The sequence below is a fragment of the Antennarius striatus genome, chromosome 4, assembly GCF_040054535.1.
Source record: "Antennarius striatus isolate MH-2024 chromosome 4, ASM4005453v1, whole genome shotgun sequence".
Taxonomy (NCBI): domain Eukaryota; kingdom Metazoa; phylum Chordata; class Actinopteri; order Lophiiformes; family Antennariidae; genus Antennarius; species Antennarius striatus.
Window position 1 is genome coordinate 19,827,451 of NC_090779.1, and position 13,588 is coordinate 19,841,038.

Sequence of the window (13,588 nt, forward strand, 5' to 3'; positions counted from 1 at the left end):
TGTATTTACAGAGGAGCCCGTAAGACGAGAGCCAGCCTACGAGCGGACTGCCACTGAATGAGTAGAGTCATGGCGTCCTTGTCTCTTCCTATGTCGTATCTGCTGAAGCAGGACTGTCTGCGGACGGCGACCCTCTTCTGTCATGTCTTTCACGGGTTACGGCGGCGAACGTCCACGTCTCGGCTATGGAAACGGGATTTCGGGGCAGTTGTCCAGGGAGTCGGCCAACTACTGTCACGACAACCCACAGCCAAAAACTACGCGTCTGTTTGCAGCAGCTCTGCAGACGGTCCAGACCTGACAGACAGGTTGTGGTCTGTTTATAAAGACACCAAAAGGGAGACTGAAGGTACGTAGGGACATGAACGGGATGCATGCATTGATATACAGCGCTATGGCAACTAACCAACTGTTGTACAGTAATTATAACCCAGCTAAGACATGTTTCCACAAGGCCAACTGCAGATTCCACACCCACACATTCATGTCTCAGACAATAACCTTGTCCTGCACTTTAGTTTTTGGTTATGGTAGTTTATTTCACTCATAAACAGGGCGGACTTGTGGAGTACAGTGCAGTTACTTTACAATCAGACTTACCATGTCTCAGTGTAAATGACTGTAATATATAATTCAAATTACCAACATGCATTGAAGCATAATATCCAGGATTTATTAAAAATGTAAGAAGAGTTGAGACCTTTTTTGAGGTTGTTAATAATTAATCATGAGGAAAAAAATGAATAAATCCAAAGGGTTTAGCTCCTGCAAGAACATCAACATCATTAATACTTGTGTTCTGATATATGTCTGTCTGTCGTAATAACATGTAATATTCTCAGACAAAAGGAAGTTGTAAAATGACCTCAGACGTTTCTCTTCTCACAGATTTGATTCCAGTCATACCAACCAACTCAGTCAGCCCAGACACCATTTTTGCCAACAATGAGATGAGCCTGCGAGACATTGAGATCTATGGCTTTGACTACGACTACACCCTGGCCTTCTACTCCAGGCATCTCCACACTCTCATCTTCAACATAGCACGGGACATCCTCATCACTAAGCACAGGGTAAAGCTCTTTAAAACAATCTCTTGTTCTGATTTACTAGTAATTGGAGACTAAAAGAGATTATTCACAATCCTGTGTTTCCTGTCATGTTATTCTTTTAAAATTTGTAGCATAAAATCAGATCAGGAATTAACCATGTTAACATTTTTAGTTACAGAGATTTTGGATATAAACTTTTGCACTCATGGATGAAGTAATTAGAGAGATGTGGACAGTACGACTAGCATACATTTAGGTTTTATGTTGGACGACAGCGATGTTGCCCTCAATAATCATTTTCCCCTAACTGCAGATCTATGACACCTGAACCCTTGCTTTGTTTTCACTGAAATCTCAATTTTTGTTTTATCATTCCTATATTAGTATCCGGAGGACCTGCGAAAGTACGAGTACATTCCTAATTTTGCTGTAAGAGGACTTCATTACGATGTTCAGAAAGTAAGTATGTGTCCATTTATCAAAATTGGAGACTGATGGCTTGCTTTATATTTTGCATTACGTGTACTGTGGGCTGGGTGTGAAGAGGATCTTTGTAGAAATGTTGAATGATTTGTGACAGGCACTGCTGATGAAGATAGATGCTTTTCACTACATCCAGTTGGGAACTGTCTACAGGTATCTGTGCACCATTTTACCCCTCACACTGGGATAGTGGCTAAAAAGCAAAGTGTATCAACTTGAATTCCAACACATTGTGTTGGTAAAATTATTTGTATTCAAACAGTTATCATATTCAATTCAGTTACTTAACACTTCTGCCTTCACATCTTAGAGCTTTTCTATGATTTGTGTTCACTCTAAAGAGATTTCAACATGCTAAGGAGCTGGTATTGTCTTTTCTGCAGGGGTCTTCATCCGGTTCCTGATGAGGAAGTCATAGCCATGTATGAAGGCAGTCACGTACCTCTAGAGATCATGAGCGACTTCTATGGCAAGGTAACAGCAATGTCCTCTTTTATCTATGGCGATGCCAAAGGAATATTAACAACAGAATGTAACAACTCTAATTCCTGTCCTGCAGAGCTCTCATGGCCACACCATGAAACAGTTTATGGACATTTTCTCCCTGCCTGAGATGACGCTTCTGTCCTGCGTCAACGACTTCTTCATGAGGCACAACATCGACTACGAGCCAGTCCATCTCTACAAAGACGTAAAGGTGAAGTAATTAATTAAGCATTTGTGATAGAGGTTTAGAAACGCTGCTCAGAAAGTCTGTAATAGTCTTGTGATTCAGTAACTTCTGATTATTATTATTATTCAGGTATTATACACTCTATTATTATATCTTACAACTCTATAGATCCCTCCACAGGCACAAATATTATTTGTGTATTTACATGTTTTTGCTATGCAGCTTGAGACTGCGTCATAACTTTAGCTCTGAAGTGTCTAATTTTAGTCGAGCAAGCCCACCTCCAGCCATCTGTGACTATGCTGTGGTTGCTCTGCTGCTTCAGAGGGAGAGGACAGTGTCCCACCCCCCGCCCCCCACCCCTCCACCCACCCATTGACAGCAGCTGTCTTGCTGCTCATGTCTATTCAGTGTGGCGCTGTAGCGTTTTTGACTGATCGCTGTCATTAAAAGCCCTCACACGCACTCTCTGTTCCACAAGTGCCTCTCATATCTTCTCAAGGACACCACATGCAATATTTTTATTCCTGCTGAGCCTGATTTATTATTCAGTAGTAGCCCTGTAGTTTTGCTTACTTTTCTTTTGACTTCTGTGAACATCCAATAATCTTTGCACATGATAAACTACCTTTAAATGCCCTTAAATGTGCAACCTTGCAAGGGCGAGTACATACAGTATATAAAAGCACAATATAAAAACACTAGTTACACTGTGAAAAGTTTCTGTGTCAACAATGCAACAAACTCCAGGGCCTGCATTCCTGATATTTAATTTGTATTCAGAGATGCACTTCTTTGTGCCTCCAAGTCAAGTTATACACAGAGAAAACTGATGCTGCTGGAGCTGAATGTTAACGTTGTGTTGCTGAAGTCTTCTTTTTTTCCTCCTCACAGGAAGCCATTAGAGATGTTCATGTGAAGGGCATTATGTACCGTGCTGTGGAGGCAGACATTGGTAATATTCTTTCACCTGCATTATCTTTTTAGCTACCACAAAACAAATTGCGCAGCCACGTCTTTGCTGCTGCTCAGACATCAATAATAATTCAGCAACGGCTGAGACTGTTAATTACAAACTCTAAGCGGTGATTTGTTTGTGCGCATTATGTTGGTGTCATGGATCCTTCCTCTCCTCTGCTGCTGTCTATGTTTCAGAGAAATACATTTGCTATGGCGAGCAAAGCCACGCTGTGTTGAAGAAGCTGTCAGAGCATGGAAAAAAGATGTTCCTCATTACCAACAGCCCATTTGATTTTGTGTAAGTGTAAGCAAACAGCGTGCACACGGTTGTTGGCAAGATTAATTAAAAACATCAGGTGTTTGTGTTTAATTAGAGCTACTGTATAATGTCCCAACTGTTTACAAGGGTAACCACCAATCCACCTGCAGCTGTTTTTTTTTTTTTTTGAATTTTAATTTGTAAATTATTTAGTATGAGTCTCATTTAAAAAGAGATCGACAGCACAAAGCAGCTTTCCAACATCAAAAGGTTTTCTGGAGAATATTTCATCAAAATTCCAGCCTCTGAAAGAAGTAATACATGCATGAGTGGACTCAATATGTGCTTTCCATTTTGCCAAGATCATTAAAAAAAAAAAAAAACCTTATCAGTTTATCAGTAGTGACGAATGTGGAAAAAAAAAATCCTGAATCTGCATCCATGCCTGGATGCACCTCAAACTTCCATGACCCAAAAATCCTCCTTCGCAAAAAAAATCCTCCCTCAAAAATGTCAATAATCAAATGTGTGTACTTACATAACCTCTGCTAACTTTTATCAACAGAGGTAATTATATTACTACTAGTCTAAGTACGTTACAATACATGGATGAACTACGATGTTCATCTAACGTTTTGACGGTGACTTCCTTCATCAACAATCTGTCAGTTTGCCCTTCCATGCTGTACTTTTACTGTCTTCTGTTTTGTTCAGATTTCCGCTGAAGTTTTTTCTTTTTCTTTTTTTTTGCCAAACTGAGTTGATTTTTCTTTGATCCCTCCAGGTCCAAAATACTTGGCAGGTCAAAAAGTAAAATTGGTCAAAGCTTCGAAATTTCATTACACAGATGGCCCCCGCCTTTTTGAAGTTGTAACATTGCACTTCCATTGATTTTTGTTCTTTCTTGATGACCTTTAGGACGCTGCTGACCAGCTAATGTTTTGAATCTTTGTCTCAGAGACCGAGGAATGAGTTACATTGTGGGGAAGGACTGGATGGACCTGTTTGATGTTGTGATTGTTCAGGCTGACAAACCTAGTTTCTTCAATGACAGGAGAAAGTAAGTGTGTCCAAATCTTGCCTTATCAGCTTAACTTTGCACCCAGACTAGGTATAGATTTATACTTCTATAAGAAGCTAATATTTGTCTTCGTATATTTTTTCCAGGCCTTTCAGGCGAGTAACAGACAAAGGTGCATTGCTGTGGGACAGGATTCACAGATTGGATAAAGGGAATATCTATAAACAGGTGTTGTACCAGAGAATTACCATTACACACCTGTTTAATTTTTTATGGTGTATTTCCTCCAGAAAAAATATGTTGGTGATTTTTTTTTAATGTCTGTGTGTTTGATTGCCGTAGGGAAACCTTTATGAGTTCCTGAGACTCACCGGCTGGAGAGGATCCAAAGTGCTCTACTTTGGTGATCACATCTATAGTGACTTGGCAGTAAGCTCCATCATGGCATATTTATGAACATACGGCTCATTATAACCACACAAAACACTGCGGTGTGAAGTATTATGAGATGATAAGCAAATATTCCTGATTTTATCATGCTCATTTAAGATGAGCCTTTTTCTATGCAACGGTCCAGTTCTCATTTTAACAGGCGCACAAAGTGAGGACTGAGATACAGAGTGACTAAACTCCCTTGTCTGGGGACAGATACTCTTCATACATTAAACCAATTTTGTCACGGTCGAGTTTGATTGTCAGGTGTTATAATAGTGTCAGGGTGCCAAGAGGCAACACACCCAGTACTTCATATCATGCTAGTGACTAATCCTGCACTCTATCCACCTTTTTATACCTGTGACTTAGCACAGTGCCAACAGCTGTGCCCCATGTGCACCAAAGCGTTCCTCTTACTGCATCACAAGTTACGGTGATAATGAAACCTGGAGTTTACATCTTTGGCACGTTGCTGGTGGCATGTCGCTGGATGACAAACAGCTATTTATGTATTTAGAAGGTCAGAACATACCATGTGTTGTTTACATCCACTGTCATCTGGAAATGAGTTCAACAGTGCATCTCTGAATTCCTAAGGCGGGGAGGGAAGGATGGCGAGATATCATATTTCTATTTTATGCACTTTTATTAAAGAAAATGTTCTCACTTCCCTGATTCCATTTCACCAATGCCGGCGTCTACACGAGCGTAAGCGGGAAAAGTTCAGCTTTCTTTCATCTTATTCGAGCAGTTAAATTCAATGTGTGTCGAGCGACATGCTGTGTTTGCTAAATGGCTGATTTATGAATGGTGATTATGTCACTGGCGTCTCATAAATGTGGGTATGACTGTGGTTTAACAATTTTGGTGCACTCAAGTTCAGGCCGCGTTTTTATTCGATTATGACTCCAGTGTTCTGTTCATAGCACTGCCTTAACAGCGTAATGTCTTTCTCGGTTCGGGTCCAAGACAGGGTCTCATGGTGTTTTGCTTTGTAGGATTTGACATTGAAACATGGCTGGAGGACGGGCGCAATCATCCCTGAGCTGAGGAAGGAAATCAAGATCATGAACACGGAGCAGTACATGCACATGATGGCCTGGTTGCAGGCACTGACGCGGCTGATTGAGCAGATGCAGGTTAGGGGGGGCGGGGGGGGGGGGGGCTGTAGAAAAATAGTTGTGTCTGTCTTTTGCTCCATGTTCAAATATTTATGTTTAACATTCCTCCACTGCAAACAGGTCCACAGGGATCCAGCGTCTCAAGCCGTCGTTGAGGAGTGGAGTCAGGAACGAGCAGCCATCAGGTAACCAAAGAACGACTTTTACAGTCAAGAGGAATCGTATATTGAGATTTTGTAGGATCTTAATATTAATGCTCTAAATGCGCTTCATTGGCAGGGCGCAGATGAAGGACATCTTTAACTGTCAGTTCGGGAGTCTCTTCCGGACGCATCACAACCCCACCTACTTCTCACGTCGTCTGTCACGCTTTGCTGACATCTACATGGCCTCCATTAGCTGCCTGCTCAACTATGACCTCCAGCACACTTTTTTCCCACGCCGTACCCCGCTGCAGCACGAGGCTCCCTTCTGGCCCGAACACAGTCCTGGGGGTGTTAGCATCTCCTCACACTTTAACAGGATCGACATGGATTAGAGAGAGAGAAGACTCCAAAGGTGAAAACGAGGGTTGAATGACTTTTTCTGCTGACACGGCATTGTTTCGTGCGCACGCATTTGTGTGTGTGTGTGTGTGTGTGTGTTGTGTGTGCGCGTATGTGTGTGCGTGTGCACGCGCGTGTGATTGTGAGACATGGGCGGGATGGTGCGGTTACCCAGACTGAACAGTAGGGGGCAGTCGCGTACCAACCATGATGGACCTCTGCAGTATGAATTTCAATCGCTGTATATTTTTGCTGTTTGTATCATCTGCACTGCAACCATCTGTAACTACAAAAGCAAACTAATGCAATGGAAATACTCGGATGTAAGTTTTACTGTACAAACTTTGTTGCCTTAATATCTTGCTCACATCACTGCAATCTAAAATCACCTGCAGTCATTTACAGAACCTAAGTATTTCAAATTTTGCCACTCCTTCATCCTAAAATACGCATTTGTGATATTGACCACATTTCCGACATCCTTCTATTTCACCGCCTTTATCCTGTTGCACAACAAAAATGCAGACTGCACGTGTCATTTTAAGTTTGGAAATTTTGTCCCTTGTCAGGAAAAAAAAGACCATGATCGCTATATATTTAGCGTGAGTGTTGCTGTTTGATCCCTGAAAGAAGCAGCAGGTTTGGTAGATTTGACACTTGTTTAGAAAAGGTGTGAAATGTTCTCAGATGTGGTGGGATGAGATGTTGAATGTATTATATTTGATAAGGAGCTGGAAATGTTGAGTTTTTAAGGCATTAATATGATCAAAAAGGGAATTCTTAAACACCGGGGACTTCATATTTTGTGATTTAAAAATATATGTAATATGTGTATTTTTGTCAACTATTTATTAAAATTGACCTGGTTTAATGATCTTTGCAAGTGTTTAATTTAGAAGATGGATGGATGGAATGATGTTTCATCTTGAGAGAACACTTTCATCATCAAGTCCTCACAGGATCAAAATCACATTATGAGGATTCATGGTATAAACAATAAAAGGACAATACATTTCAAAATTTGAAAATTAATTTTAAAAATTAATTCATCCCTTTCTTAATATCCCTCAACTTTCCAATTACCATTATAGCGGTGGGTTTATTGGCGCTAATCCTTCCAAATCGTGTTACGAACCAATTTCCTATATTGCATCTGGGCAGGCAGGTGCACAATCTCAGATCTTGGAACCGAACGGTTTAACCAGATGAAATAATGAGATCATTGAAGCTGCTGCGCTGAGCAGACTGTCTCCTTTCTATCACCAAAAGCTGGACTTCATTTCAGCACCATGGACAGCAACAACACACTGTGGAGCTCTGACCCCCATTCTCCACCCACCCACGCCGAGGTGGTGACTGCAGCACCCACTGTCTTCCCTCGTGTGGGCTACAGTATACTTTCTGTCCTTATGTTCATCAACACAGTGTTGACAGTTTTTAACAATGGTCTCGTCATAACCGTGATCCTGAGGAATCCCTCTCTCCTCCAGCCAATGAACGCTTTTATCCTCAGCCTTGCAGTTTCTGACCTCATGATCGGACTGTGCGGCTCCTTGGTGGTCACCATCACCAACTATCAAGGCTCTTTCTTCATTGGCCACACCGCTTGCATGTTTCAAGGATTTGCAGTCAACTATTTTGGTAAGTAAGAGTTGCATATTGACTTTTTTTTTTCTGAGCTAGTAAAGTCAACCTATTAATCCCTGTTACATGTATTGTAGAAGCTTTCTGAAAATGTCTCTCTATTGTAACTGCTCTCACTAATGCCCTGCTTTTCTTTCACTAATGCCCTCCTTCTTTTCTTGAGAAGAATTCTTGAAGTCCATTGTAATTTCATGATTAAAAGGAGTCGCACTTGCTTTTTTCAGAGCTTCAGTGTTTTCAGTAGAAGGAGTCCGCTCAAAGAAAACAGAGTTATGAACAACCACAACAGGCAATATGAATGTCCAGTAAAAGATAGCAAATAGATGCTGAAGTGAGATTGTTCTAATGAGTTTCTCTCTCCTAGGTCTGGTGTCTCTCTGCACTCTGACCCTGTTAGCCTATGAGCGGTACAACACGGTGTGCAAACTGGGACCCGCTCTAAAATTGAGCATGCAAAGAAGTGCAATGGGGTTAATATCTGTTTGGACGTTTTGTTTGTTTTGGGCTGTGACTCCATTATTTGGGTGGAGCTCCTACGGGCCTGAGGGCGTCCAGACCTCTTGCTCTCTGGCTTGGGAGGAGAGGTCATGGAGCAACTACAGTTATCTCATCCTCTACACAATCCTCTGCTTCATTTTCCCAGTGGCAGTCATCATCTACTGCTACTCCAAAGTGCTCACATTCATGAACAAGGTGGGACACGCAATGATTTTTGCATCTTCATTAGGCTTTTATATTATTAAACCAAATATAAGATGCATCTCAAAAAATGATTTAACTTCAACACATTTTGGATTTCCTCTCTGACATTTAGCTGAACAGGAGTGTGGAGCTTCAGGGTGGGACTTCCAGCCAGAAGGAGAACGACCATGCCATCAACATGGTTCTGGCCATGATAATAGCTTTTTTTATTTGCTGGCTGCCCTACACAGCATTATCAGTGGTGGTCATCATCAATCCAGAGATCTACATCCCTCCACTGGTTGCAACCATGCCTATGTACTTTGCCAAGACCAGTCCTGTATATAACCCCATCATCTACTTCCTTTCCAACATGCAGGTGAGCAGCTAAGTCTTTAATCTGCTGTTCAAATTGAGACATAACTCCTGAGTGTTTCCAAAAGTAGGACAGCAGAAGAAAACTCATTTATATTTCCTGATTGCGTTTGTGTGTTATTATGCCCCTCAGTTCCGTAACGCTGCTCTGGAGGTGCTCTCGTGCGGCCGCTACATTCCCACGAGTGTCGGTATCAGCACACACTCCCTGAACAGGAAGAGCTGGTTGACCACTGTGAGCCGGCATGTGAACACGCACAGCAAGGTGTTGCCGCAGTGACTTTCTCGTGCAAAAAACAAGATGCTGCCACGGTTTCATCGAGTATGCTGACCTGCATATCTACACATCTGTGCTCTAGCCCAATAAAATGGCAAAAATGCCAAGAGACTGATAGCTGACATTTAGAGGGTGAAGAACATCAGTGGAAACTGACACACATAATGAGGATCCAATCCAATGCCACCCAAAAGTGCTCGTTTTGCTTATTTCTTCATAAGCTTCTGTAAGAAATGAGCTGATTCATCTCCTTTTGAGATGCATTTGCTATCTCATTGAACTGCATTACATTGTAAGGTTTCCCTGTAGTTATTGTCCATTCCATCTACAAGAACAATAAGAATAATTTGGTTTTATTTGTGTATTTTTGTTTAGATCAATAAACCTTTACCTTTTTCATACCAGTGTTTCTGTGCGTGCTCTTTATGGGACAAATATAGCTTCCATTCATGAATTTTTAGTTGTATGAATTTTTTGGCACGATATATATATATAGTGGGTTAAATGCAGCTGGAGTGCAGGGAGGGAGAGAGAGGGGGGGGGGGGGGACTTGGACCTGATATTTCCTGAAATCTAAATGCTTAACATTTTCACAGACACAATCGATAACGTCAGGTTCTTACACTGTAGAGACTCTGAAATTATTTTCTGAAACCATTTTATATTACAAGACTATTTTCTATCATACTGTACCGACCACAATAGCATAATTATGGGTGGAATTGGGGTGCAAGCCTTCTGCATAGGTCACCTGGTGCGTTTAAGGACAGCGTTTATAATGCAGTTCATCTAGAGACCCATAGAAACAAAATTTAGTCCTGGATGAAGTAGAATTAATCCAACATGGAAGAGGAACTACACCACAAGCTAAGACTTAATGGTGCAGGTAGTATTTGATTAGATACATAATATATGCATATTTAATGTTCAATATTTGATGATTTGATATAAGAGGAACCTTTATTAATTTATTTAATGTAATTTGAAAAAAAGGAAAAATGATTGGATTTTGTTTGTGAATCTGCAACACAATTTGAGAAGCTGATAAAAACAGATGAGTCAAGAGGTTTTTATGTTGCACATGCCAGTTTACTTAAATGGCTCAGATTGTTTAGGACGCTTGATGCAAATGTTTATAGGAATCTAATTCAAAAATTGGGGGGAAAAAACAGTTATTTGCTTATCGTGTTGTCTCAGTTGATGGAATACTAAAATCCTCAGAGAACAGCATTTGTCTTGTATTTCTTGTCCTTTCCAGAAGTTTTTTTCTCCATGATTTTGCGAGGCAATTGATGAGTCTAATACACAGGATGGTCAGGGGTAAAATGTATTGTGATGATCTAATCCCAGATTTAGTATAGTCCATAAGCTTTTACGTTTGAAGCAAAGAACATTTCACACTTTATCTCCAAACAGGATTACATGATGTCATGTCATAATCCAGCAGCATGGTTCTTGTTATTTCCTGAGCCAATTCAAGAACTCCTAAATCATCCATCTGGCGTGTTTGATGCAAAGATTTTACCCTTTGGGAAGTGCTACATTATATACGTATAAGGCCGTATACTTCTCACATATGCCTGCATGTGAGATCTCAGAGCGCTGAAATAATTATAATCGTGAGATTTTAGTCCCTGGCTCACTTTTGAAAGAAAAATGGAGACAATAGTGACGTAACCTCTTTTCAATTAACAACCGTGGGTTTTTTCCCCCTAGTTGTCTATGCTGTTAATACCCAGCACAGTTTTTAATGAATGTGAACAGAAAGGATTCCCAGGTGGCCCGCTGCTGTCGTGGAGTGATAATGAAAAGGGCGGGTACTTTGGTGTAATTTATCCCAGCACAGGTTCACCCCATCGCAAGACTCATACAGTGGAGAATCAGTGGAGGAGAAGTGAAGGGGGCTTCATTGCACACTTGGTCAGCGTCGAAAAATGAAGATATGGCTCTGATGGTGACTCTTTGAACCTGGAGATGAGAGGCGAACTTGCACTTCTAAAGGACTCTGAGAACAACACTGATAGGGAGAGATACATTGACATCACCTTTATGGTGGCAAATGGATTGATTCTGTTGATAACTTCTGTTGTGGGAATTGCAGCAAATATTTTTGTTATTCTGGCAGTTTATCACCAAAAATCACTGCAAACCTCCATTAACGCCCTGGTGGTGAATCTCGCCGTTATAGACGCTCTGAGATGTGTGATCGACTGCCCCGTTCTCCTGACCATCGTCATGACCGTGTATCAACGAGGACATGTGGACGGGCTGATCTGCGACTCACAAGTGGCCTCTTTCTCTTTCTGCTGCTGCATCCAGCTACTGACGCTGTCCTGTATAAGTGCGGAGAGGCACCAGGCAATTGCACAACCCTTCAAGACCACTCAGCGTCGACGAAGGATTACGGTCTTGATTCCTCTCACATGGACATTGGCATTTGTGGTGGCTGGTTTTTGTCTGGTGTTTCTGAAGAACTCGCCCGTTCACGTGAAATGCAAAGGATTGCAGATGGAAACATTCTCCTATGACACTTTTGGTATTCACATGCTGTTTCCACTTTGGGTGGCATGTTTTGTTATTATCATTGGATTCTATACAAGCATATTTGCTCTTGTGAAATCACACAATCGCAAAATATTTGACAAAGGCACTTTTCATCCTTCAAAAGCAGACAAAGCAGAGGATAAGCAGGAGATTGGAGAAACCACAGCTGTGGAAAATGGACATAAAAAACCAGAGCAAAATCAGACCTTGAGTAAAAGTGCTGCTCAGGTGGAATTAGTGACAAAAGCCGAACCAAATTCAACCAAGAAAGATTCTACAGCTGCTCTACTTCACTCAACAGAAGCCGTGGAATGTTTTTCTGTCGTTTCAAGGAGTAGCACAGAATCAAAAACTGTATTGAAGATAACCAACTTAGAAACAGACCAGCCTTGCCCTCCTGCATTGCAGATGGCAGTGCAGGGGAAGGAGAAACCTTTTGAGACAGAGCAGCCCGGTCCCAGTGTCAGGACAGTTGAAGCAAATCCATCAAATGGAGACACTGTTCCAAAAGCTAAGTGCTCGACCACAAAGGTGCAGGTATCCAGCGATTTTGCCACAGAGAAGCTTTACATAGAGGGAGCAAAAATCAACAAAGCACCATCTGAAAAGAAAGAAAGCCCACCGCGTGTTTGCACATCTTCGCAATTAGAAAAGCCAGAAACCACTTCTGTTTTCCTGATTGAACCAAAGCGAGCACAGAAAAACGACGGAGGAGGCTCGCTGCCTGTTGCTGCAGTCGATCCAGGTTCCTCATTACATCCAGTTTCAAACAATATTCCTGAGACAGAAGGTACTAAAATGAATGTGGAGGTGGAAGGAGCTGTTTGCATGATGCCTTCAAAAGCGAGGAAAGAAAGAGCAAGCAAGAAGAAAGAGAGTAAAATGGCTAAGCGTGCAGGATACATAATCTTAACATTCCTCTTATTCTGGTTGCCGCTGATCACAACCATTCTGGTGAATTTTGTCGTTCACAAAAACAAGATGCCACAGGTAAGATGTTGTGGAGGTAAGGATGTAACTTTACTCACAATTTGTGTGTTCTAAGGTGATAAGGTGTCCTATCCAATGTATTTAATTTTTCAGATACCAATCATCCAGGACATGGAGATTCTGTCAGTCTCTCTTGCCTGCATCACATCTCTAAGCAACCCAATAATATACGCCGCAGTGAACCCTCAGTTTTTTACAGAGTTTTGTAAGTTTAAAAAAAGGGTACAAACCATATTCAATAAGAAATTATGACACATCTACTTCTTGCCACCTTTGAGCTGAACTGAGGGCCATATCCAAAATTTACCATCCAACTAAAATTAAGAAATTGGTGTAATTTGCAGGGTCATCGCTCAGTGTTCGAGCAAACTTAAGCCTTAAGTGTGAATATTTATTTGATTATAGGATGGCTGTCATTTTATATGTCGCTGTATTGTTGTATTAGAGTATATGTTAGCTGACATCAATGCTGACAGAAGTGCCGCACGCTGTGAGAGGCAGCCTGGACAGATGCAATCAACTCAGCGG

The 13,588-nt window shown here is 41.4% G+C and overlaps 3 protein-coding genes across 3 annotated transcripts; all 3 read left to right on the forward strand.

Annotated features, from left to right (window-relative positions):
• nt5dc3 (5'-nucleotidase domain containing 3) lies at positions 1-7,409 on the forward strand. The gene is made up of 14 exons (XM_068312682.1): positions 1-349; positions 889-1,073; positions 1,437-1,511; positions 1,633-1,688; positions 1,919-2,009; positions 2,095-2,232; positions 3,103-3,163; positions 3,364-3,466; positions 4,386-4,487; positions 4,595-4,676; positions 4,791-4,877; positions 5,882-6,022; positions 6,125-6,189; positions 6,284-7,409. Exons 1-14 carry the CDS (start codon positions 58-60, stop codon positions 6,540-6,542), a joined length of 1,737 nt encoding a protein of 578 aa, XP_068168783.1. The 5' UTR covers positions 1-57; the 3' UTR covers positions 6,543-7,409.
• A 429-nt stretch (positions 7,410-7,838) lies between these two features.
• On the forward strand, positions 7,839-9,837 carry parietopsin. The gene is made up of 4 exons (XM_068313950.1): positions 7,839-8,190; positions 8,558-8,886; positions 9,008-9,253; positions 9,383-9,837. The coding sequence occupies exons 1-4, from the start codon at positions 7,839-7,841 to the stop codon at positions 9,527-9,529; spliced, it is 1,074 nt and encodes a 357-aa protein (XP_068170051.1). The 3' UTR covers positions 9,530-9,837.
• A 1,663-nt stretch (positions 9,838-11,500) lies between these two features.
• On the forward strand, positions 11,501-13,312 carry LOC137593699 (dopamine D2-like receptor). Its single transcript, XM_068312635.1, has 2 exons — positions 11,501-13,060; positions 13,154-13,312. The coding sequence occupies exons 1-2, from the start codon at positions 11,501-11,503 to the stop codon at positions 13,310-13,312; spliced, it is 1,719 nt and encodes a 572-aa protein (XP_068168736.1).
• Positions 13,313-13,588: the final 276 nt, after the last annotated feature.

Bases quoted from the DNA above. Each gene is read 5' to 3' on its own strand.
- nt5dc3 (XM_068312682.1), top strand. From the start codon at position 58: ATGAGTAGAGTCATGGCGTCCTTGTCTCTTCCTATGTCGTATCTGCTG. The intron at 1,512-1,632 runs GTAAGTATGTGT...GATTTGTGACAG, and splicing joins TTCATTACGATGTTCAGAAA to GCACTGCTGATGAAGATAGA. The intron at 1,689-1,918 runs GTATCTGTGCAC...TCTTTTCTGCAG, and splicing joins CAGTTGGGAACTGTCTACAG to GGGTCTTCATCCGGTTCCTG.
- LOC137593699 (XM_068312635.1), top strand. From the start codon at position 11,501: ATGAGAGGCGAACTTGCACTTCTAAAGGACTCTGAGAACAACACTGAT. The intron at 13,061-13,153 runs GTAAGATGTTGT...TTAATTTTTCAG, and splicing joins ACAAAAACAAGATGCCACAG to ATACCAATCATCCAGGACAT.
- parietopsin (XM_068313950.1), top strand. From the start codon at position 7,839: ATGGACAGCAACAACACACTGTGGAGCTCTGACCCCCATTCTCCACCC. The intron at 8,191-8,557 runs GTAAGTAAGAGT...TCTCTCTCCTAG, and splicing joins ATTTGCAGTCAACTATTTTG to GTCTGGTGTCTCTCTGCACT. The intron at 8,887-9,007 runs GTGGGACACGCA...TCTGACATTTAG, and splicing joins TGCTCACATTCATGAACAAG to CTGAACAGGAGTGTGGAGCT.